At 45.6% G+C, this 26,252-nt stretch overlaps 1 protein-coding gene across 1 annotated transcript in view; it reads left to right on the top strand.

Moving 5' to 3' along the window:
• The window catches only part of LOC115324271, a 38,481-nt gene extending 12,785 nt beyond the window's left edge, over positions 1-25,696 (top strand). Inside the window, exons 2-4 of the mRNA XM_029984807.2 lie at positions 1,383-1,474; positions 13,338-13,433; positions 25,628-25,696. Coding sequence (XP_029840667.2) covers positions 1,383-1,474; positions 13,338-13,433; positions 25,628-25,696 — 257 coding nt within the window. The remainder of the gene's footprint in view (positions 1-1,382; positions 1,475-13,337; positions 13,434-25,627) is intronic.
• Positions 25,697-26,252: the final 556 nt, after the last annotated feature.

The following is a 26,252-nucleotide window of genomic DNA, read 5'->3' as shown; positions in this document are numbered from 1 at the left end:
AGGGATGTGCTGTAGAAGCGCATGCTATAGAGAATCAGGGCACTGAAGGCTGCGTCAGCCAGCCGTCAATTTTTCTGCATCGAAAAGATAGCGATTTTTATTGACACACGGCGACGACTGACGTGACTGGGTGATTCAGTGTCCTTTTATGGGAGGTTGTTTGGTTTAGCTGCTTTTAAAATAAATGTTCAGTTGAGAGTAAGCGCTCGTCCTGTTCGCCTTCCTTTTGTGTCCTTGTCTATTGTTAGCACTTTTATTTTGAGAAGTCATGAACCAACTCGGCCGCTTAGCCACTTTCGCTCAGTTAATTTCTTCTGGGTACTGCCATATATTTCGCCGTGTTTTCTGCAGGGTTTTCAGCCGTCCCAGCGCACGACTTCGGCTTGTTACGTTGTGTTTTTGCGTTCGTAGTTTGTAAGTACTCTTTGACGATCGCGCACAAAGATTATTGACTTCCTGCTCGCTCAAGCGCGTCGTGGTGCCGAAGGCTGTACCTAAGTGGCTTTCACTGGCGGCCGTAGTTTAGTCCGTTTCTGCTGAGCGCCAGCTTACCATTAGCTTCCAAAACGCTTCTGCAACGTGCATTCCACACCACCAAAATTATAGCTTTTAGAACTACATACGTTAATCGTGGCAAACTTGCTTTTCGGCCGGCAACTTGATGAATATGTATTAATATTTGCTACAGATGTTTTATATCTGCAAAGCAAAGCTGTATAAGAGCCGTAGATCTTGCCTGACTGATCGGAACTGCTATTTCGGCTACTAGGCCAGTTGTGCGTTTTGCGATACCTCAATACGAACTTTGCGCCACACGATGCAGCTGATCACGAGGCTCGGCATCATGCTCAAGCCGGTAGTTCTGGTTTCGCCGTAACCCCCGAAACAAAAGTGTTCGATAAAATATCTAGAAAACTACAGCTACACAAGGAATAGAAAAACGGACACCTTGAAATGTAGGTACGCTTCTTCACTAAAAACCCTCGTAACCCTAAAATCTACAAAATGTACTGGAGTCACCCATCAGCAGCTCGTATTCGCTTTTAGAAACAACTACGAAGTGCACACATTAGCGATGACATCCTTACTATAGCATATTATCAGTAATATTGGTGATCGAAGCCTAAAAACGGTTGTAACCAATCAATGTTCCTACACTTCTAACAAAAAGTAAGGCAATGGTAATGGTAATATATTTAATCAAAAATACACACGATCCTACGATGAGCCTTTTGTAGCTGGGATGTGAACTGGGAAGCTGAAAGGAACATTAAAATAAAAAAGAGAACAAAGTTCAATTAAATCGTTTGCGTTTCAGCTTAAAAGGAGCTGTTGACTTGGACCTGCGATCTAGTACCTTCATTCGCAATCTTTTATTTCAGGGGAAACCTTCTCTCGTACCACCGAAGTGCACGATGAATGCGGGGTCTATATTGAAGAGGGCGGAGCCCGTGAATGCTCTGCGCTAGGAACTGTGAGTCTTTAAAGGCATAGAAAACAATTAAATACAAAGTAGAGATTTTTTTTTTAAATAATCCAAAGTGACTTCTTTTCTTTTATATAAAAAAAATATTGATTGTTGTGCGTCCCCCCCCCCCCCGCCTTTTTTAGGGGGGAGAAAGGGGGCGTACCATGTGGACACATACGTATAATGATCTGTTTATTGACAAATTCGCCAGCACGTTTTGCCCGTCGGCCAAACGAAAAAAGAAAATAAAACACTAAATGGTCGGCGCTGTCGTATCAGACAGATTCCCCTGGAGTGGCTCATGCTACCGTACTAGGTAGACTCCTGGGAAGGGGGAAGCTGCAAAAAGAAAGAAGACTAGAGCCACCCCCGGCGTCTCGGGGTGTTTGCCAGGCGGGTTTATTTAACCTTCAGAGAAGGGACGCGCCCGAATTAGGTGTTCTGGCTAAGCCCGGAGATGGGTTGCGTCAATGATCACTCCCAAGGATGTGCCGGTAGCAGATTCACCCAAAAGAGCGAGGGAGACACCGCCCTCTTCGAGAAATGTGGCCTCGCCTCAATCAGGGAAGCCGCTGCCATGGCGGTCCGCACGGCCTGCATGTGCTTGGTCTATACTCCATTTCACCTTACGACGTAGCGCGATGAACAATAGAACTACCCGAGCCAATTGATAGTTCGTAACTTGTCTCGTGACTTCGCACTTTCCCGTCGCTCCGCCAAACGGGATGGAAGGAAGCAACTGACGTGTATTGAAAATCGAGAGCCCTACTCGAGTTTACATCTTAATATTCAGGTTGTCTGCTCGTGCGCCGCCGGTAGCTGGGAGCCTGGGCGAACTTCAAAGGACTTTTGTTAGTGACGGTGGTTCTGATGGAAATTGTAAAGCCGATGAGGAAAGATGCAGCGCGGCAGGCTCATGATGTCGGAGGAGTGTGGTAGTCTAGATCCTGAGCCACCCCTGGTCAACACTGCCTAGAGGACAAAGCCGTAGTGCTGACATTTTTGCGTCACCAGCAAAGGCCAACACTGGACACAGATTGGAAACGATTGCTGCGTCAGCGCTTTGCCTCGAGTCGAGTTTGAGCCGAACATTGACGCAATCGTCGTGTCCAATCTGTGGTCAAAGTTGGCCGTTGCTGATGACGACATCTCTATCAGCACTACGGCTTAGTTCTTTTTTTTTTAATTTCGAATACCCTCAAGGTTAGAGGCATCACAGAGGGGAATGAGGGCTAGTAAGGCGATTAGATATAACGCTCCGAAACATGGTGCCGTCGCTGATGGTGACGGTATTCTCCGGAACCTGCTTCGTGACTTCGCACAATAAAACAAATGAGGCAATTGTTTTGGTAATGTATTCAATGAGAAATACACACGATAATCAGATTAGCCTCTTCTACCTGGGATGTGACCTGGGAAGCTGAAAGTTCAAGTAGTTCAAGAGAATTATAAAAATGCCGGCCCTCCTTTTCGCGTCCTCGGTTGGGCGGGCTCACTCCGCCATAAACCTTGGTCTGACCGTTACTGGCAGTCGCTCGATGACAGTCCGTCGAAGTGCTGCTAGGACTTCGCACTCCCAATATTCGTGTGAGAGCATGGGGATGACTTCTGGCACCTTACAACGCTGGCAGTCCGGATCAGGCGGGACGGCGTAAGGCTCTCCTTTTGAGAGTATATCGTAGATCACTGGAGGGGTGGTCGCCCCACCCGTCTGGATCCGGTGGAGGGTGACAGTTTCCCGCCGCCGGAAAGTGTTGTCTGGGATCGGATCGTACGTTTGCTGCCAGGAGTCTTGTGACTCCCGTGGCCTTTGGAGCCGTCTCCTTCTCACTTTTTCCCTTGGGTCGTATTCTTCAAGAACGTTATGTTTTCCGGTGTCGTCGTCGTTTGATCTGGATGGCCTCTGAGGTGGTGGCTGAGTGGTGGGTCGGTTTTTAACTGCATAGCACAGCCTACTCTTCACCGCCCTGTGGCCGGTCTCGTTCCCGGAGGGCCCTTCATATGCGAGATCGCACCTGATTGCGAAGGTCAGTCCGTGGGACCTCTGCAACTGCATGGCCGAGACGTACGGCGCGTTAATGGTGGGACTGCACGTCCTCCCGTGTTTTGTGACGTCTCTGAGTGTTGATTGTGAGTCTGCGTAGATGATTACTTTGCAGTTTTATGCTGCCGCTTGTGCGGCGGTGTGAATTCCCAGATGAACCACCTTGGTTTCTAGCGTTTCTGGCCTTTGCTCCTGGCCTCCGCGGGGGCATAGCATTAGCGCTTTGGTTGTTGGTGCCTCGAGAAATCCTCGATACACGGCGACCGCCACGGATCCTTTTCCAGAGTCTGGCTTCAGTACGGCATCTGTGTAAACCAGCAGAGAGCCAACATCGTTAATCAAGGTAAGGGATTCTCGCTCGTGATCCTGACTTGATGTCTTTTGCTATCCCTGTCTATTTTGGAGTTCATGTTTCTTGGTCGGGGCAATTTCCCTCCCTTCTTTCGTGTGTTGCAGCTTTGCTAGATGTGCCTCAGTTTGCTGCTTATCGGTGTCTGCAAAGTCCGGCCAGCAGAGTGCCTCGTTCAGCTCGGCGATCTCAGTGTGCAGAAACTGGAGGCGTAATTCACTTTGGGGGGGGAACCGCCATGACAAGCTTCTTAGCGACCTTTTCCCAAGCTCCCCCTTTTTTCTGAGATATCCTTCGCACGAGATTCAGTTCCTGTTCCCATTTCTTAGACATTTCGCTGACCCAGCTGTTGGAAACTTGCTTTCTGTGCCCCACGTTAACCGCGAGAACTCTAACGTGCGGTCCTCTGTCGATAGGGCTGCCGTTAAAGGTGATACCCAGGTCAGTGTGCTTGCGTTCTTTCTCAAAGACCGAGAACCTATAGTCTTCTTGGCCGTGGGTTGCATGTTTGTTTAGGCCAGGAACTTCGCTATTGTGTCGAGTCCTTTCTGTAATGTCTCTTTCTGCGCTTCTGGCGCTCCGCCTTTGTTCCAGATCGTGATGTCATCAGCGTACGTCATCAATCCCAGTCCTTGTATATTGTGTAGTTTCCAAAGAAGTGGGGCCAGTACTATGTTGAATAACGTCGGGGATAGAACTTCCCCTTGCGGGAAACCGACCCTGTTGTCCCTGGTTCGTCCGTGTTTAGCTTTTGTGCCGAAGCCGGCTCTTATGCTGTATATTCTGAGTGCCAAAAAGGCAAGGACAAAGTCAAGCAGCTCCCATTCAGATTTAACTCATCCCTCAATTCGATAATAGTTTTATGCTGCCCCAAATCCTACGAATTCTTTATGACTATCCACACGAAGACCCTCATCTTCTTGCTGCCTCTAGGTCTGCCCACAACGTTTTTGTAGATCATGGCGAGACTGTCCCTGGTACTAAGGTTCGCCCTGAACCCCGTTTGAGTTGAGTGAAATGTCCCATTGTTTGTTGCAGTGTGCTGTTTCTGTGCCGAGATCATGCATTCCATGAGTTTTCCCAGGCTCGATGTCAGGAAGGTGGACCTGATGTTCTTTGCGTCCGTGGCCAATTTGCCTGGCTTCGGGATAGGCAATAAATACCACGGACATTCTCCACTCGTCTGAAAATCTGCGGTCTCCCAGATTATGATGAAAGTCTTCAGTGTTTTGTCTTTGACCATTTTAGGCACGTGTCTCAGCATGGCGGCCGTGATCCCGTCCCGGTATGTCGCGCTGCTCGTTCTGTACTGGCCAATGGCGATCTCTAGTTCATATTCGTTAAAGGGGGAATCTCGTGGTTCTCTCATTGACCCGAAGTGTTTAGGGGTGTAGACTTTCTGGTCTGGTTGTTGATTCGGTTGGGGAAAAAAAGATGTTCCTCCTTTCCTCAATAATTTCTTCCGTTTCCATGTCCGCGCGTAACGCGATAATGGGAACGGCGCTGGCGCTCTTTTTCTTTGTACTCATCGAGTTGAAGACTCTCCAATGGTCTTTCATTGTGATGGTGTAGTTCACTATGGCAGCAGCTTGTATTTGAGGGCCATAAAGTTTGTATTTCGTCACCAGGGAAGAACTCTGCCTATCTCAGAAGGTTTCTTGAAGAGGCACGTGTGACCGGATGTGAAATGATGAACGAATGCTTGGAAATAGTTAAACCATGTCCATTTCGAGGCAAGTTTACTTAAAAATGTCCTATTCTAAAGGATTTTTAGTAGCAGCAGCGTACAGTAGAAGGTCCTAAATTGTATATATCATAACCAGCAAAACCCTCGGTCAACCTCAAAAAGTTCTTAGATGAAGTGCTTGTGCCGGAATTTTAAAATATGAACGAATGCGTTAAAACGGGCGAACCATCCCCACTTTGATACCGGTGTTCTCAGAAGGATCTCATTTTTGAGCACTTGCCTTAGTAGCAGGATGGGCTCGAGGGCTCTACATTTTATATTCCATCTTTAGTTGGGAACTGATTTCTGCTCAAGAAGTTCCCTGGCGAAGCGCGTGTCCCAAAATTTCAAGATATGAACGAATGCGCAAAAACAGTCGAAACATCCGTACTTTGAGACAGCTTTATCAAAAGAACTGAATTTGAAGTATTTGCCATGATACCAGGATGGGCTCAAGGGCTATGATTTTTATATTCCCGCTCTAGTTGGGTACTGCGTTCTTCTCCAAAAGTATCCTGACGAGGCGCGGGTGCCCAAATTTCAAAAGATGAACGAATGGGTAAAAACAGTCGAACCATCCCCAATTTGTGACCGGTTGTCTCAAAAGGTACAATTTTTTTAGTACTTGCCATAATATCAGTATGGGCTCGAGGGCTCTACGTTTTACATCCCAGCTTTAGTTCGTAACTTAGTTCTACTCAAAAATTTACCTGGTGAGGCGCGGGTGCCCAAATTTTAAAAGATGAACGCAAATGCGTAAAAGCAGCCGAACGATCCCCACCTTGAAACCGGTTGTTTCGAAAATTATTCACTTTTAGTATTTGCCATAATACCAGAATGGGTTGAGGGCTCTATGTTTTACATTCCAGCTGTAGTTTGGAACTGCGTTCTAAAAAATTTCCCTGGCGAGGCGCGGGTGTTGAAGTTTCAAAAGATGAACGAATGCGCAAAAACAGCCTAACCATTTCCACTTTGAGTCCGGTTGTCTTAAGAAGTAATAATTTTTAGTATTTGCTATAATACGAAGATGAGCTCGAGGTGCATGTCGGGGTTCGGGATGTCGTTCACGACTTTCATGGTCTTCCTTGCCTTTTCGGTAGCGGTGCTTAGCAGTGACCCCCGTCACGTCACGGGGGTCACGTGACCTGAGGGGGTCACGTGTCCTCAGGGGGTCACGTGACCTCCTGAGGTCGCGTGGCCCCCGTGAAGTCACGGGGTCACGTGACCTCACGGTTACGCCTACGCCGACGGCAGCGCCGACGCCGCTCTAGCCGGAAACGGGCGCTTAAGAGCTGCGCTCTAAAAATCAACATTATTTCAGTAATACCCAGCGAGACAAAGTATCAGTGTCTGATGCGTGCCCTTCTTTACTTACATGTTATGCAACATAATCCCTAGACCAGCTTGGTGGTTTACGTGATTTTGTTAAGGGCTGCCGCACGTTAGTGTCCGGTTGCGGCATTTGCTGGGAAGCTGGGAGAGGTGCGGAGGTAGACTCTTCCCGTCCAGGCGGTGTCTTCTGCCCTGCCACAGCAAGTTCAGGCGGCTGTTCGTCTGGCAACGACCTCTGATGGGATAGAAGTGACCAAGGTTTCATCGGTGCCCCTGAATTCAGCGGAAACCATCCTGGCGAACCTGGTTCTTTTTCTTTTCCCGCTTGAGGGACCAGAACTAATTTCGAAACGTTCTACGTACGTACGTCTTCCAGCTGAAACATGCCCGGTACTTTTCTTTTTAGAATTTTCAACGGCCTCGTATACGGAAGGTCTCCTTTCCTGCCACCAGGCGGCTTGCGTACTCTGGCAAGGTCGCCTTGCTTGAACTTTGCTACTCTTACACCACGTTCTTCGTCAGTGTAGGCCTTGCTTTTGCTCTGCCGGTCTTCGACTCTCTTCCGAAGAGATTTAATTTCGGCCTCTGGTCGTCGTAAGAAGTCCTTGAATAGCAGCCTTACTATATCTAACCTTGTTCTTGGCTGCCGACCATGCAGTAGAACGGCAGGGCAGATTCCGGTCGTGCCGTCTGGGCTGCATCTGTAAACGCCCAAATAGTTGGTAACCAGAGACTGCAGAGGGCGACTCTCGAAGATAGCAAGCTGGATGAAGTCCTTTAAACCCCGATTGAACCTCTCAATCATTTTATTCGCTTGCGGATAGTATACTGAAGACAGGCAGTGCCGGAATCCCCTTTCATAAAGAAAATCCTCGAATTTTTTGGATTTAAATTGCGTCCCATTATCTGTTACAATCCCCTCGGGGCACCCTTTCCTACTGACACTACTTGTGTCGCTTGTTCCAACAATCGCTCGACTTAACTTCCCTTCCCGCAGACTGGAGATTCGGGAGAGTTTTACCCATTTTTAAGACCGGCAATAAAAACGACTCATCAAATTATAGACCCATATCACTAACTAGTGTGCCTTGCAAGATTATGGAACATGTCATCTACTCCCACATTATGAACTATATGTCAGAACATCAATTAATATGTAATAGTCAGCATGGCTTCAGGAAGGGATATTCATGCGAATCCCAACTTTTTGAGTTCGTTACTGATCTACATAACAACTTCCACTCGTCTCACCCTACTGACGCCATCTTCATTGATTTCTCAGAAGCATTCGACACGGTTCCTCACCAACGTCTCCTATATAAACTTTCAAAACTAAACATTCACCCTTCTATTATCCACTGGATCGCTCAATTCCTAAGTAACCGTAACCAGGCTGTCCACCTGGGGCAGGACAAATCACCTAGCCTTCCCGTAATATCAGGTGTTCCGCAGGGCAGCGTTTTGGGTCCGCTTTTATTTCTTATCTATATTAATGACCTTCCTCTCCATATAACATCTTCCATAAGGCTTTTCGCAGATGATTGTGTTATTTATCGTCGTATTACTAAACCTGAAGAGTCTTTAATATTGCAGCAGGATTTAAATATGTTTTCACTATGGTGTAACACATGGCAGATGAAAGTTAATGTCACCAAGAGTAAACTATTAACATTCACTGGCCAACGAACGCCTGCAATACGAAATTATACATTACAAACTCTGCCTCTCGAAAAAGTGTCCAGCTACAAATATTTAGGTGTAACATTTTTAGACGACCTAACCTGGAATACCCACATTAACACTGTAGTTTCTAGTGCTTGTAAATCTCTAGGATATATCAAACGTAACCTTCACAGTACCCCGCATTGTGTTAAACAGCCTATAAATCCTTTGTGAGGGCTAAATTGGACTATGCCAACTTTATTTGGTGGCCGCATCAAGCTTACCTTATTAACAAACTTGAATCAGTTCAGAATAAAGCATCTCGCTTCATATCTCATGACTACTCACGGACATCAAGCGTAACCGCACTTAAAACAAATCTAGACCTTTGCCCACTGGCCGAAAGAACTAAACTTGCTCGTCTTGTCATGTTCCACAAAATCTACTATTCCTCTTCGTCATTCCGAAACCATTACTGCCAACCTCCATCTCACATCTCCTTACGTCGTGACCACAGCCAGAAAATAAACCCTCTATTTGCGAGAACTAATAAATTTCAAAATTCCCCGCTCTCTCTAGCCATCAATAACTGGAATTCTCTTCCTGAGGCTATTGCTCTCGAAAATAATCCAGCTAAATTCCGCGATCTTTGCAAGGCACACCTCAAAAGTGTTTTTTGTTAGTCTAAATGTTTATGTCGGTAGCTAGTCATTAGTTTTCTTTTTTTACCATGATTTGCATCCTGATGCGATTTAACCCTAGCCATCTTTTGGCAAATATTACTATTTGTATTTGTTTGTGAATCTACTTTTGCTTTTGTTTGTTTTTATGTGAGTTTGTATTCTTATCCCCCCTCATGTAATGCACTTCGGTAGAAGTGCCTTTGAGGTATAATAAAATGAAATGAAATGAAAAATGAACACTGAGCGAAGAAACTCCATGACCGTTTGCGAGGTCACATGGCTTGTAAAGCAGAGCTCAGGCCATTTCGAGTGATAGTCTAGCGGTGTTATTACAAACTGTTTTTCTGGTGGTGCTCAACCAGTGGTCCGACAACATCCATGACCAACTTCTGCCACGGACGATCCGGTAAAGCAACCGGCTGCAGCGGGGCGGGCACAGGCTTTGTAGACTTGTCTACTTCCTGGAAAATGCTGCAGCTTCTGACTTCTAACTCCACTTGACGACCTATGGGAGGCCACCAAAACCGGTCCCTGAGCTTTGCCTTGTTTGCACGATACCAGTGTGGTCTTCATGTGCATTGCGTATCATCAACGGCGTAAGGGCTTCAGGTATGACCACTTCATCCTCCCGCAGTACAAGCTTGTCAACCACCAACAGTTCTTCCTGAACGTAGTAAAATGGAATCAATTTAGTGTCTATGGACCCAAAAGAAAGCGAATGGGCACGTTGCCTATGAGCAACTCCGTAGGTATTTCCCGTGCACGTCTGTAGCTGTCGTCGATCTGAAGAACCGTGACGACGTTATCTTCCGCCGACTTCGGATCCTTGACGGCTTGAACACTGGACATCTCGCTCGACTTGCACACTCCTTCGAAGTGGGCAATATTCTTGCATCGGCGACAAGGCTTGTTCTTTGCCGGGCATTTGTCGTAGTTTGCCTTGTGAGCTCTTGACCCGCAGCGGTAGCAACATCCTTTTGCCGAAGTAGATCTCTCATTTTTCTTCGGTGACACGCGCTGCACAGAAGCGTCACCATCAAACTCGTGGATCTCCCGTTGAATCTTTTCAATCTGCCTGCCCATATCGATCGCTCTCTGGAGTGGGAGGGTAGAACCTTCGTAGGGCAGGCGTTCTCGGACTTGACGAGTAGTGCCCTCGAGGAGTTCATCTCGAATGACGTTGTCGATGTCGTCACCGTAGTCACAAGAAAAAGCAAGTTCCCGCGGATTGGCTGCATAAACCGCAAATGCCTCATTAGGCGCCTGACGTCTTTGTTGGAACCGGTGACGGACTACGAGCACATTCGCAGTCGTGGCAAAATGAGCGTCCAGCACCGTCATTGTAGATTGGAACGCATATTCAGCTGATGGCGTTCCCTCCGACTTGCCATCCTTCTATGCTTTGTCGCTACCCCGAGAGGCTTTTCAGTAGGAGGTGACTTACCGGTCCGTGCCCCGGCGATGCTGTAGAACAAGCGCTGTCCTTCAACACCCCTGGCATTGAGAATGATTGCTTTTCGACGATTCGACTACAATTTGTGGCCGCCGGCAGCTTCCAGAAAATTCAGGAACACCCGCTTCCACTGCTCCCACGGAATCGCAGGCTGTCCCGGCGTAGGCAGGAATGGGGGCGGCGATGCAGCAGAGAAGAAAGCCATGGCTGATGTTAGTATGGCCGTAATGGGCCCAGCATCTCGTCGCCAAAAATGTGGTGTCCTCAGGGACACGGCAGAGAAGAGGGACCGGACCAGTTCAGTCAATGTTCTAAATCAGAGTGTCTATTCATCAACAAAGACAACGATGATGTATAGGTCATTTGGTGGTGATGATGATTTGTACATATCTTGGTAACACAACCCAGCTACACAAATTTTTCTTATACAGTCACTTTTGTCGGCCTCCTGTGCGTCAGACTTTCTTGCCCTAAAACGGTGTCGTCGTCACGTGTCGGAAAGACACGTGAAACCCTGCGAGCTATTCACTGACTCCGGTGGCTTCGTAGCGTCTTTTGGAGTCCATCGAAAGCGGAAACTATGTATAGATAGCGAGACCGGGAACACGTGGTTCCCAGATTGTTTAAAAGCGATTTCTATCAAAAGCTTGCGTTATGTATGAAAACTCACAATATGTTAGGTAACGTACACAATACAAGCACCTTAGTGACACATCGCATAAATATACATCGCATAAGTATAGGGCGGATTAAGAAAAAATAATCCTTCTCAAAAGCCCCGGTAAGCTGTTTGAGGAAGCATAGGAACCGGTTTGTTTTATGCGAAGATTCCTGTATCAGATCCCGTTGACGTGTGGCAGGAAATATGTAGGTCATACAGAAAGATTGGTTAATAGAAATTACGCGAACATAGCCACAACGTGAGCAGCCACAGGGCAATCTGTGACAATGCAATCTGTCATTGCAACGTCATGAGTGCAAATGCAAACATGTTCACTACATGCACGATTATCAGCGTGCTTAAAACTAAAACGGTAAGTGGAATTATTGAAATGGACTGAACCGAAAGTTACGACGAGGAATGCGTCAGCATGGCTTGAATTGATATGGCAGATAAAAAGAACTACTTCTTGCGATCAGCAGCGGGTTACGCGACTGGTTCAGTGGCGTGACGGTGCAGAGTATATATTCGTGCGGAGTTCCGAAAATTATACAGCTGATGTTAGCGCATTTTATTTTCTCTTCTTCCCTCTTTTAGCTATAAGCGCAACCATATTTTCAACAGCAAAAAAATATACGGCTTTTATTTTTTTAACCTTGTTTCTATGGTGTCTTGGGACAAGTAGATTTAGAAGGTTGAACGAAGTAAACATTCTATAAAGTAATATTGTTTTGTGGATTTCTAATGTTCAGCAGTGGTTCAAAAAGGGACGAATTATTATCGACAAAAACATAGAAGGCAGCTACTGCTTCAAAAAAAAACAAAAAACGACACATCCAGAGCAGCGAGAAAGTAACGCGATTCTTTTGAACCTGTACCGAGTCTCGCATAGCGGTCACCATGCTTTCCGGAACACGCGAGCGGTTTCTTATCTTATGGTATTACAATCCTGATGACATCTGTAGAAGTACTCTGTAATGTATAGCTCAATGTAACACTTCAAAGAAGCGAGGCCGTTCGCTCAAGGTCAAGATCGCGGCTTTACCGTAACCAGAGCTAGCAGTTTTTTTTCGGCCGGCCGTTCTCTGCTAACCGCCCCCTTGTTGCACAAAGAGGCATACGTGCCTGTCGAAATTATTAGTGGTTGAATTATCCAATTAGTATTTAAAGTTTCTACTTGATGATCGAGCGATATATAAACTGACGACAGGGGTGGCTAAAGGCGTAGATTGCCACACATGCAATTGTGTTTTTCTGCGGTTCAGTGGCGACTTCAACCTTTATCCAGGGCCTCTAAACTCGTCAAGCACAAAGCGAACATTGTGTTTGACGACTTTAGGGCCCCAGTGGTTCCAACTTCCCCGGGTTGTCTCACTGAGCGCTACGTCTAAGTGCAACTCTTCGACTGCCGCAGAATAGTGCTGTTACCAGATGGGACGCCGTTCACGTGTTCCCGATCAGTTTGGTTAGCACAGTTCTCAGTTACTTTTTGGGTGAGTAACGAGTAAGGGAATTTTGTTAATATTGTTAAAGAACGTGTACATGTCTACTTCTTGGGAATACTCTGTTGAGAGAAAGTTAAATAAAGCGACAGGCAAGGCTGACCTGTGAAGAAGGGAATTGGCTGGAAGGCCATGTACTTTCTACACACGGAGCCGGTCAAGTCTTGTACAAATATTAGTTGGAGATACTTACCCGCTGGTTCAGACACCCGCAGCAATTAGCAGCGTCTCCTCAACTACAGTACAGAAACTACCGCTGTGTTTAAGAAAGAGAACCCCTGCAGCCAGCATTGCCGTAGAGCTAGATCCCGTTGTTACAACAAGATTGACGTAAACGATAGTTAATGACCTTCGTATTTTCACTTTTTTCACAAGTTGAACATGTTAAAAATTTATTTTTTACTTACATATTTATACTACACATTTCAATTGGTGACATTATGTAGATGTATTTCAGGAATACAAAACCTTTGATCCAGAAACATGCACCATGTTATGCAAAAATGAACAACGGCGGAAGTTTCCAGAAGGAGTTTGCTCGAGCGGTAACGTGGTAAGTCACCAGAAAATCTTTTTGCTGCTTGGGCGCTTCTTTTTTCTCCCAGGCGCGACACCCCGGCTATTTCATACAAAAATGAAGTTGTTCATAATCCACTTTTACTTTTCTGAAGGCAGCATGGCAGATCAGTGTCAGACGTTTCTTTGGCATCATCATGTGTTTGGCCCTAACAGAAGTAAAACTGGTTGGTTCTCTCATAATTCTGTGCTGAGTCTACATGCGAACTATATTTTGAATATCTGACATACCATATTTATTTCCATCGGACTCACTTGTTAAGATACTCTCTGTCATCTTTTTTTTTCTTTTGTGCATGCAGGTGAACCCATATTTGCCTGTATATCAGTAAATAGTCGGTGGAGAGATAGTATAAAAATTATTCAAATGTGTAGCTACTTTTAAACTTCCATGCCAGATGTTTCACGAGAACAAAAACACCTCTTATATTTCACCTATATCTGCATGATCACGGCGGCTACAAAATGCTCGTCAGTTAGCAGAATGAATCACACCACCAGACCCCGAACCTAATATTTCGGTCACAATTCATTAATCCTCTCAGTCTTTAGAATCGTTCTATGACCATATTGTCAAGGACTAGTAGGCAAAGATTGAGTGACAATTACCACGTGTAATACCGTCTGTTCTTAAGCCTATTGATGAGGCACAGTTCTTCTCAAAGGTCACGTCATGTCTTGCCAAGTGGTTTGCTAGAATAGGCCTGTATCTCTCGACCAGGGGGCGGGAGCTAGTCCGTAAGACGCGACCATGCAATGTTTTTATCAAGGATAAAGCAGCACTGCAGTATTTTATCTTGCACGAGCCAAGGTCGTCTATAAGCGTGAGTCAACATCCGATTAGGCGCGGTACTAGCGCGTTTAGAAAAAAACAAATAAATAAAGTAACATATTGTGTGTTCTGTCTTTCTAAAAATGGTAAGAATTACTTTCTTCTAGTTTTGTGTCCTTGTTAACTCACAAATTTATTACTACCAATGTATATTTGCCAGATTACTCTCCGCGAGCAACATGAAGACGCGTATTGTTGCACAACCGAAACGCGACTGTAAAGAATATGATAGGCTTGATAAAGGCGCTGCCCAGACTCGAGAGCTACAGACATAATATAACAAAACTATTTTTCGTTTTAATATCAGTACAAAAGGTGATCGTCGTTTTATCAAAATTAGAAGCAAGATTAAGAAAAAGAATATTACCAGTAGTACCCACATTTGCTACTGTAGCATGCAAAGTTTTTGTGCAACACTATTTGTAAATTATCAGAAATAAATAAACATATAAGGAGAGAACACGAACAGCATATATCTAGTAAGATATGCTGTCAGAGTGCTCTCTCGTTATTTATGTTTAGTTATTTTTGAAGCTCTTGCGCTATCCGAACGCGCTCAACTCCAAAACAACGGTTGTATGGCTTGGAACCTTTCCCCCTTTACGCAAGCTTGATGGCCCATGTTCTACCTTAGCTACACTAGCATGCAACGGCACTGACAAACAAGGGTCTTTGTCGCGGTGTAATAGACCCTCTTTGAAAGTCACGTGCCGGTTGTTAGAAAGTCGGAACCACTCAGCAATGGCGAAGCAACCGACAGCACTGCACGCGCAAATCTAAAACTGGAATAAACACAAGCACGAACACACCGACTAAAACCACAAGCTCACGGTGCATACCTGCGCTTGATTGGTTTAGCCGATGCTAATGTGACAACGAGCGCCGTGACGTTGCGCTTTTGGCACTGGGTGTTTGTGTTATGCGAAATACGCAACAAAAGTATTTAAGATAAAATACTAGATGCCAATTTAAAATGTAATTAGAGTAGCATTCATGTTGTCTTTACCACGAACCATCTCGGGTAGAGTACAAATACTGTGAAAGCAGTAAGTGAATTACTTTCGAAGGTATGTTCCAAGCACGCTGCATGTTGGTTATAAAAGAATAAAAAGTAAAACCGGGATACTTGAAGACTCCGCTGAAAATCGCAATCTGCAATGAGCTCCATGACTTTCAAAATGAGCCTCAGCTGCTGGAAAAGGTTTCTATGAAATAATTTGGGATACGCAACATAATGGATGCAAAAGATTCCAGGTACAATAGGGGCTGAAGTATTGTAGACATATCGACTGCGGTTCTTTAGTTTGGCGGCAGGTTCGGCTCATGACGCACTCCGTAATAAGTCCTTAATATGCCCTACGGCCATCAGGGAAACCTCAGATGTAGTTAGGTGTTGCATATCCCTGACAGCCGAAGTAGAAATAGTTCAGGCAGCCACACTTTTGGATGAGAACGCGAGTGAAGGGCAAACGCTTAAGAAAAACATCGACCCGAGCACGGAAGCATCGGTCGCTGATCAACAACCAAGGGCTAGTACTTTGTGCCCCCGGTCAAGGGCGAGGAACAACACCTCTACCTTAAAACTGGCAAACAAATTTTTTAAAAAAGTCGAGAAGAAAACACAGCTAGCGCGAGAAAATGTACACGAAACCGCACCCAAACTGCATTCATTCATCAAGGTCAGGATTAAATAATCGAGATAAAAGAAAGGCTCTCAAACGGGCTTGGGAGCAAATGTTAAACCAGAAGAAGCGCACGGGGGGCTTTGGGGAAGCCTAATCTAGGTCACTGGAGCTTAATAAAGAAAGCAGGATCTAACTTCCTTGTCCAAGGGAGTGTGTGCGCTCGCTTGAAAACCAGCTCACGAATTTTTATGCTAGAACCCCTTGAACCGGCGATTTCTGACAATGGTTCATAAGGGAGCTTTCGAAGACCGTTTTCTTACCTCCTCGAAGCTCCCCGGAACGAAGACGCCCTTTGCAAAAACAGCCCTCTGGCCGCCGCCCTTTTGCGACTCGTGCGACCCCTATCAGTCAGAAATGTCTGTCAACCACCTGAGCTCGGGAAACCCGGTCAGCAAACTTCTTCCCACCTGCATTTTGTATTCGGAGATCGCCGGCTTTTCTAAATGTTTTTACTTTATTTGCCTATTCCGGATGGCTACCATTTTTGTGTTATCTTAAACTGTTAGAACAAGGGAATACCAGGTCTCTTAACCTGCTCGGCCTTCGCAGGAAACGAACGAAGAGAGCGAACGTCCAGCGGCCCGCGACTTTCTTTGAGAATAATTTCCGTTGAGATAAGCTCCGAAAAGCCTTCCGGCTATATTCCTTGCCTTCACGAAAAATAGGGGATATGTCGGGTCCGGGTTATGGGGACGGAATAGACATGTTTGTTCATTTGTTTTGGTACTGTGCAAAGAAAGCAGCAAAGCAGCTCTCTTCAAAACATGCTCCAAAACAAGCCGGATTCCGTCAGATCGGCGTGAAGTGACTATCATCGACACTGTATATTGCATATTTTGTGTTTTTTTAGACCTTTCTCAAATTCTGTTCGGATCACGAGGCACCGTGGGATACTACGTATCAATCGGTTGTTTGGTTGATGAGATCGTTGAATTTGATATTGTGAGCGGGACAATACCCACGCAGTTCGACTACCTTGTGTCTTCAAATATCTTCGACTGTTAAGACCTTTGTAGATTAAAATGGCTGTGGATATGGTGCCGTAAAAAATCATCACAAAACAAAACAAACATTCCAGTTGAATTTGTTCGGTCGCGTACGGACTCACCAAAAATAACTTTTATTTGATTCTGTTTTTCCTAAAAATAGTCAAAAGCTTTTTTTTTTAAATCTATACAAATTATAATCGCAATAGAACACGAAAAGTCAAAAAAAAAAAAAACGTGGCAATTTAGCTGCCCCCCGCGTCCGGGATTGGGCCTACTCAGGCTGCGAAAGTCCACAGACGAGAAAACCCACAGTCCAGCGCAACCGGACCACAGTGACGTGGACTCTCAAAACCAGGGAAGCGCGCTGAAAATCACTTCGCTCGAGACTGCCACTGGAAAGGTCTATACTCAGTTCACCCTTAAACGGAGACTGCAGTGGGACCTGCACGCCCGCCGGTCCAATCAGTCGCCTCCCTCTTATCGGGGAGTTTTCGTAGACCGCGTTTCCCCCTCCACTAAGCCCTTCGCAACGAAGAAGCCGCGCCTAGGGAGCCTTCATGTGCGCTTTGCTAGGGTGATGCCACCCTTTGTAATACCACTCGCCGACAAACCAGCAGCCATTTTGGTCCTCGGCGATAATCCGTGGGGCTTATAACCCTCCCGGAAACAAGCACCTTATCTCAGAAGTTCGGAGCAGCGTTGTGGAACCCACGGAGGGAGGATTAGCATTTTCCCCCTCGGATGGGATTACCGATGGACACAAAGGCCACTTTCCGGCGCACGGGGAAACAATAGGGAGTTTTCGTAGACCGCGCTGCCCCCTCCGCTAAGCCCTTCGCAACGAAGAAGCCGCGCCTAGGGAGCCTTCATGTGCGCTTTGCTAGGGTGATGCCACCCTTTGTAATACCACTCGCCGACAAACCAGCAGCCATTTTGGTCCTCGGCGATAATCCGTGGGGCTTATAACCCTCCCGGAAACAAGCACCTTATCTCAGAAGTTCGGAGCAGCGTTGTGGAACCCACGGAGGGAGGATTAGCATTTTCCCCCTCGGATGGGATTACCGATGGACACAAAGGCCACTTTCCGGCGCACGGGGAAACAATAGGGAGTTTTCGTAGACCGCGCTGCCCCCTCCGCTAAGCGTTCCGCAACGAAGAAGTTGCTACTGCGCCTGCGCGCCGATAGCCTTGACAGTGGAGTTCCCGCTATCCTAGCGGGTTGCGGAGGGCCTTGCGGGACGGCGAAAACGATCTACGAAAACTCCCTAACGAGAGAAACAAAATGGCGGTGGAAGAGGGTGTGGGAAAGGGAAACAGGCAGTTGGCATCACTCTATGCGAAGCGCACATGAAGGCACTCTAGCCGCGCCTGTGCGCCGATGGCCTTGACTGTGGAGTTCCGGGTATCGTAGAGGGTTGCGGAGAGCTCTGTGGGATGGCGAAAACCATCTACGAAAACTCCCTATCATCTGACTCCTGCGTGTTCGTACGTGCGAGAGCGTGATGATGTGGCGAAAGAGAGGCCTATGACTAGTCCAACGAGGACGTAGCTTCCACCGCAGTCTCAGCGTAGGGGTGAACGGAGTATTGGGGAGGAGGACAGACCGTGACGCCCCAAGCGGTTAACTTTACAACTACACAGATGGGGACAACAAATACAATGACGCAGCGCTCGGCCGACATACCCGAACGCGGCGTCAGCGTTCGGCTGGAGTTCGTGTTCTCCGGCGAGGGGGAGGAGGGTCTCTTTTGTTTCCACTAGGGCCTGCATGAACAATGCAGCATGCACGATCCCAGCTCGGCACAAAAGCCGAAGTGGGTCAAGCTCGCATTCTCTGAGGATAGATCCGGCACGTCGCTTCGTCGATTGTTAGTATTTTTTACACTAAACTGTGCCCCGCGCTCTATTGAGGAAGATGACATGGTCATGCCCATAAGGCCTGTCGGCATGTGCACAGGCCTTGTCTTGAGTAAACACCGAGCGTGGGGAAAACAAACGGGTCGGAGCGCGCCCTATAGTTCGATCTCCTGCCCAATAGCCTGCAAAGTCCCAGATCTCGTAGCGGGTTGCAGAGAACGTTGTGGGACAGCGGAAGGGGTATACGAAAACTCCCTATATGATCGTACTGGGCGTTGGCTTCCCAATCTTCTGCTGAAGGAGTTGCAGACAAAAGGTGGGGTCTTGGTGTAAAATCCCGGCGACGTCAGTAGTACTTTTCTAGCTCTAAGCATGACGTTCCATTATAAAACAACTTAAAAAAAAAAGGTCGAGAGGAGACAATACTTCGTGTCACTAGTTGCGTGTAGTACCGGCGAAGGCAACTCCAGGCGAGGGGAGAAAGGGCAAGCACTAGAAAAGCTGGTGCAGAAGCGAGAAACTATACCCTCCTCTCTAACGTTCCGAGTGCCCTCCATTTCCCCCCTCACCCTCCAGTTCCCTACTCTCGTTCCGCCTTCATAGTGCTCGCCCTTCCTCTCTTCGCCTGGCATTGCCTTCGCCTGCACTGCATTTAACAAGTGACACTGAGTATACATGGGTTGCACGTGACGTCAATCAAAAAGCGCTCCAATGATAATCAGAGAAGAGGGGGAGAAGGAGCTCCCCTCTTATCAGGAGCCTCCATTGTGCCTCCCGGATTTGTACAGGCGTCGCTATTCTCCCCCCAGAAGATTCTAGAAGATAAACCCGTCACTCAAAATGCTTACAAAAGCAGCTTCCCTCTCCTCCTCTTATATTTTGGTGAAAAATATACGATGTGACGTCAGTGCAACACATGTATATAGCTGGGCATACTTGGGGCTTTCCAAATGGTCCTTTGTTCGAATTTGGAGACTGCGTTTTGCTCGTGCCTTGTTTCCTGTTCTGTGTTTGGTCGCTTGGCTCCAAGTTTGCAATATGTTCAGCTTTGCTCTGGAGTCTGAGAATCCCTAGACCCGTTGCTCGTTCCGGCGACAAATAATTGTCCAATGTTCAAAAATGTGTCTGAGATAGTGAGTACAAGATAGTGACAATTGCATTTAAAATGGAGTAGCAAATACTCCAGACAAAATGTATTTGCAAGGCACCAAATACTGACAAAAGCATTTGAAATACGTACAGTTTCAGTAGAGGATTTAAGATAGGCACAAGTCTGGTTTTCATCCCGCATATTTCAAAAATCCCTTGACTCTGGTGTTGTTCCGGCTGACTGGAAATCTGCAATGATTGTCCCGATTTTTAAAGATGGCGCAAAAGATGTCCCTCTCAATTTCTGACCCATATCTCTAACCTCTGCTGTAAGTAAATTGATTGAATATGTCGTTTATTCTAATGCAACAAACTATTTCTGTCTAAACAATATACTCTTTACAAACCAGCACGGTTTCTGGCGGTCGTACTCCTGTGAATCTCAGTTTTTTTTTAATTTTTAACGGACATCCACCATAACCTAGCTATATAAAAAAAATGAAACTTATGCTATCTTCATTGATTAAAAAAAGTTCGATAAAGTCCCACATTGTCGTCTTATCTAAAAATTAAAAACACTTAAAGTAGAAACGTCCGTTAAAAACTGGATTGAAAATTTCCTTTCAAAAGAACACATAACGTTGTTGGAGACAACGATTGTTCGTCACAAAAAACTTGTTAAATCGGGAGTACCGCAGGGAACCATGCTGGGTCCATTGTTGTTTCTAATTTACATAAATGAGCTGCCGGATCTTCTGAATTCCACTATTAGATTATACGTGGACGACTGCGTGACTTACAGAAAAATAATGAGTGTAACCGACTGTACCCTTTTGCGAAATGGCTTGTTACAAATTCAAGCATTCTGTCGAGAATGGCAAATGGAGATCAATGTTGACAAAACCAAATTTCTTAACTTCACTACAAAAAAACATTACTTAGATTGACTATTCACTTTCTACCATACCAATTGAATCCGTAACGTTCTACAAGTATCTTGGCATCAACTATAACCATAATTTATCATGGTAACCTCATGTAAACTACACATCTGCGAAAGCAAACAGAAGTTTTGGATTTTTAAAGCGCCATCTTTATAAGGCCACACAAGAAACAAAGTTTATCGCATACAGTTCTCTCATCCGTCCTCAACTCGAGCGCGCATCCAATGTCTGGAACCCCCATCAGTTGTACCTGGAAGAAAAATTGGAAGCTGTGCAGAAGCGGGCTACACGTTTCATTCTCCACAATTATCAGCCTACAAGTGTTACCGAAATGAAAGCAAAATTAATCCTCCCTCTTTTAAAACACGGAAGAAAAGTATCACGTCTTACTCACATGCACAAAATATATTATAATGCTCCTTTAAAAAAAGATGAATACTGCCCACCGGCCACCCACATCTCCCCCGCAATTACCATCCACTCAAAATTCAACTGACTACGCCTAGGACTAACCTATTCAAATTTTCTCTCTTAGAATTGGCAATTACTGATTGGAACAACCTCCAGGAACCTATTGTGAGCATCACAGAATGCAATAACTTTAGATCTGCCATTTCCTCTCTCGTCACCACCTAACGTCCTGTTCGCACGTGTTCATAAACATCCTAGTCTTTTTTTTTTTTTGTTATTTCGAATGTTTAAATTTGCCCCCCCCCCCTATATAAAGCCCCCTGTGGGCATTTAAGGGTAAAATAAAATAAATTAAATTAAATGCCGTAGTAATGGGTATCGCATTGTTGTCGTAGACCCTGGAAGTGACTTATGATTGGGCTTCCGTGTTTTCGAATAAATTCATAAATATCCGAAAAAACATTCGCCGGTAAATATTCTATCAAACCAGATATCCCCGAAACATTAAAATTCTAGATCACAACAAAACGTACACAAAAACTAAGGCGGTTTTTCAAGTAACCTCCATGAGAGCACAAGGTCAGTGGTCCTAAGGAAATACCGTTTCCGTTTCGTTTGAAATCTCGAACTACTGACAAAAGGGATTTGCTTCTTAGCTCGTCAAGGTTCTTCTCAGGGACTCCAAACCGTAACCGGAAACGGAAACCGATTAGGAACGAAATTTTTTTCAATGACGGTAACCGAAACGAAGCCGTTATTTGTAATGTATAAAAACCGTAACCGTAACCTTAAATTATTTACCGGTAACTGACATTAACCGACATTAACCGAAAAATAAAAATATTAGTTTCTCTCAAGAATGATGTCGAGGAGGGATCTTGAAATATGCCCATTTGACAGACTCACCGTCAGCGAGTGGTGCATCTGCTAATACGTTTCCGTTCAATCTAAACTTCGGACTAAGGATACTTAGTTGGAATCAGTGCTCGAGCCTATTATTAAAAGTCTGTATTTCTAAATATGGACTAACTCCTAAAATCCCTACATGTATTCAGTACGTGTCGCTTTAAGGGTATTAACTAATATAAGTTAGAATTCTGAGATGTTCAACGAACTCGGTTCTTTCAAAACCGCAGATGCTCCTGACCTGCAACTAGGCATGTCGCGAACAGGTTGAGGTTCGAGTTCCGCCAGGTTTGACGTTTTCGAACTTTGCGTGAAAAGGTCGAGAAAGTACGATTAGGGTTCGACTACTATGCGTATGCGCGATGTAATGGCTCAGTTGGCTTTGGATTGGGTGATGATGACCAAATGATGAACTCTAAGATCCTACTTTTAGCTTCATCACTAGAACAACTCTGTTGGAAAACTGCCCTATAGCCTGCTTTGAAAAAGTGGCTCCGATCTGTACTCAAGACCGAACTAAAGGCGGTCGCAACGCCTCGATTTACCCCGCAGCGGCCACCCCGGGAACTGCACGGCTGCACGCATTGGTTCAGATTGAGTCGCGCAAGGGCCGGTGGTGCCATCTCGCAGTGCCATTTCTCAGTAGCTATGTAAATGAACTTTCTTGTTTTGACTCGTCGCTAAAGGGCGGTATGTTATCGTATTTCGTTCGGTCTCGGTCGACGCGAGCTGCCCAGTTTCAAGTGCAAGTTTCCCAACTGAGTGTTTTAGTAACGTCGACTTTTAAAAATGGCAGCACTGTTTGGTTGTTTATTATATAGCAAGAATAAGTTATGCAATTCCCTTTTACGTTATTAGAATTATGTTCCGTTGATTGTATCCATTTATAAAATAAAGCAACCTATTCCGTAAGAACGTTTTCTACAAACCTTAACTTGATTGTATCCAAGTTTAGCCACACTGTCCACAAAGTCCAACCCACTGATCTCTATGATAATTGCTGGGTTGCGCTTCCCAGCTTGGTCGTTGCACCGCGCGTGTGGAGGAACCGGACGGCCATCTTGCACTTGGCGAAATTGCGCTTTTGCTAGCGTTGCAGAGGCTGGCGGCAGCGTGCTGAAGACACGTTTTCTACTTGTTCGTCGTCATTCGCCGAACAAGTTTTTAAGACCCTGTGTGAGCGTTGAAGTGTTAACAAATTTTACGAAAGCGCAGTCCCACAGGAAGAAGGCAGAACTTGTCGAAAGCAAGTTTTGGCTGTCTCGCGGCGTGATCAAAGCTTCCTTGGCACGTCGAAGTGCTGCGTCTCTAGCCCTTCGCACGCTTGAATACCAATCAAGATTCGAAGTAGTGTTCCTGTGTTTTGCGAGTGCAATGTGCGTGAAGCCGTATGTGCCTCTGGAGTAGCGTTTTGCTTTACTCTGACGACTATTTTCTTTTCTTGCGGCTCTAGCAGTCCAGCAAACGAGCTTGATCCATTGTCCAGTGGCGACGGACGAGTTGGCGGGGGGGGGGGGGGGGGGGGAGGGGGGGTACCTTTTTTTATTCGACGTTAGGCGGTTTACAGAATACCGCGCAACAGCTTCTCATCACTGATCAGTGGTCTGGCTCATTATCAACGATTGCACGTGACATCAAGTTTGAGCGCGTCTCGCCTAATTGTGATTGGTCAACCGATCGCACACGACTGTATGGGCCGCGCTTCAAAGATTTTCAATCTCACCGTCTTGTATTTTGCCTTCAAAAACCATCCTTGCTCCATAGCGTTGCTCTATTTGTGTTGCAGTGTGATCCATTAGAGTAGATTTGGAACATAGCCATGATTAATAGTGCATAAGAAAAACTGTAAACATTTTTTTACCTCTTTATTAATAGCAACTCGCCGGAACAGCTGAACGATTAAGAACTCCGTGACCGATATATGATGCTAAGACATCCGCGCGCGACACACCTCCAAACCTTTGCCGCAGACTCGATTCTTGATCGGTATCCAAGCGTGCGATGGCACAAAGACGCAGCACTTCGGCCTGCCAAGAAAGCTTTGATCACGCCTCGAGACCGGCGAAACTTGTTTTCGACGAGTTGTTCTTTCTTTTTCTGCGGCATTGCACTTTCGAAAACAATTTACACGTATTCTCAATGGGGTCTCACCACTAACACAGGGTTTTAAAAAAATTCTTCGGCGAATGACGACGAGCGAGTGGAAAACGTGTCTTCAGCAGGCTGCCGCCTGCCTCTGCAATGCTAGCAAAAACGCGATTATACTACTAGCAAGATGACCGTCCAATGGCTTCACTCGCGGGAGCGGGACGCGCGATCCAGCAGTTCTCATAGAGATCAATGGCCCAACCTTCTAGAACCAGGTTAACACGTCGAAGGGTCGTCTAAGCAGTGGAACCTTGAGGTTCGATGTAAAAATCCGGTTTGATGGAAGTTTGTGACATCGCTAGTTGCAACATATCTGTAGAAGAAGCTCCGCCTCCAAATTCCGTGAAAAAAAATGGCGACAGTATATAAATGCACAATTTTTTTAGCGTCGCAGTATCAGGCAGCGAGAAACCTGCGTTTCTATAAACACATGCACTTGCTTGGAAATAGCAAAAATGACGTAAGTGTAACATTGCACAAGAACGAAGACTAGGCAAAGGAACGGACGGCACAGACTCGGGACAATCGGTGCTTTAAAAAGTATAGAGGTGGTGACTCGCGTCAAATCACCGCAGTGACGGGAGCAACCGAACCCTGAAGGATAGTTCACAGACTTGTAATTGTTTACTAAAGGGAAGGCTAAATGCGAGCTTTTAAACCTCTTGTGACTGCTTAGAAGAATTTGCGCTGCTCTGCAGTCGATTGTGAACAGTCACAACAGGCTTGAACACTGCTTGTGGCGCAGTCGGTCCTAGTCAGGCTCAACTGCGAACCAGTCTTAACAATGTGTGGAACTCAAAGCAGGCCCCGTGCTTTTCCAACACCAGCATATGACTATATGTTAAACACAGGCGGCATATAATGGACTTCAGATCGCGTGGTCGCAAGTTCTGTGTTTGAGTTGAGGGTGTGAACACCGTTGATATTGTTTTTTTTTTTTCGGTGACTGCCATGCGTTGAAAAAAAGCTAGTAATGAACACCAATAATTAAGTCAATTTGGTATATAAAAGCATATTGGCACTGCCTTCTTAGTATGACAGTTTAGAAGCAAAAAGGATGATCTTAGTGTGAGTACGGAAACAAAAATTTCTCTCGCCTTTTAAATCATAGGTTTCACTCACGCACCTTAATCTTATTTGTAGAAAGCACATTCAAAGGCGTGTTTCAAGGAGGATGTTTTGTAGCATATTTTATTATTATAAAGTGCTGTCCAATTACAAAAACATCCCTATTACCAAAAGGAAGCTGTATTAGAACGTTAATATATGTGTTCCGATTGTAATAAGGTCGCATTCTCTTTTTTTTACAGGTCTGCACTCAAGAAGTGAATAAAACGCTTCACGAATGGTTATCGATTATAAAAAAAAAGAGAAACTGAAAACTTTGAACTTTTCTTCCGGAAAGAAATAATTTTGGCTAGGGTGACTGACCAATAAAAAATAACGATTGTGGTTCCTCTAAATCTATAATTTGTAAAGATGAAGGTACATAAGCTTCATCATGCTGACAAAAACCAGGCAGCTCGGAATGTGTGCCACACAAAGCTCACACACTTTTTAAAAACTTTTTAAGGTTATTTTTTGTATATTTGTATTATTTTTATTTATATTATAGTTTTATTGTAACTTATTTTTATAATAACAATTGTGTTAGTATAAAAAGGCTGGTTCGCCTCGACGGGAAACTTGTCTTTTAGTTATAGATGAGAAATTTAGCCGGTGCAGTACAACCGCTAACCTGGGGTCTTTAGCGTGCACCACGCAGTAGGGATTACACAAGCGTGTGCCGGTACAAAATTCATCGCTATCGAAACGAGCAGGTGATGGGGATCAAGCCGGTCAGGTGGGCGTAACGCCCCATTCGGAGGCGTCGAACTTGCGTTCTGGTTCTCATACGCGCCACCAGATGGCGCCACATACATCAAGGTCTACGCG

The sequence above is a fragment of the Ixodes scapularis genome, unplaced genomic scaffold, assembly GCF_016920785.2.
Source record: "Ixodes scapularis isolate PalLabHiFi unplaced genomic scaffold, ASM1692078v2 ptg002746l_1__unscaffolded, whole genome shotgun sequence".
Classification (NCBI taxonomy): Eukaryota; Metazoa; Arthropoda; class Arachnida; order Ixodida; family Ixodidae; genus Ixodes; species Ixodes scapularis.
Note: the sequence above shows the minus strand (reverse complement) of the source record. Positions and strands in the feature narration are given on the sequence as shown.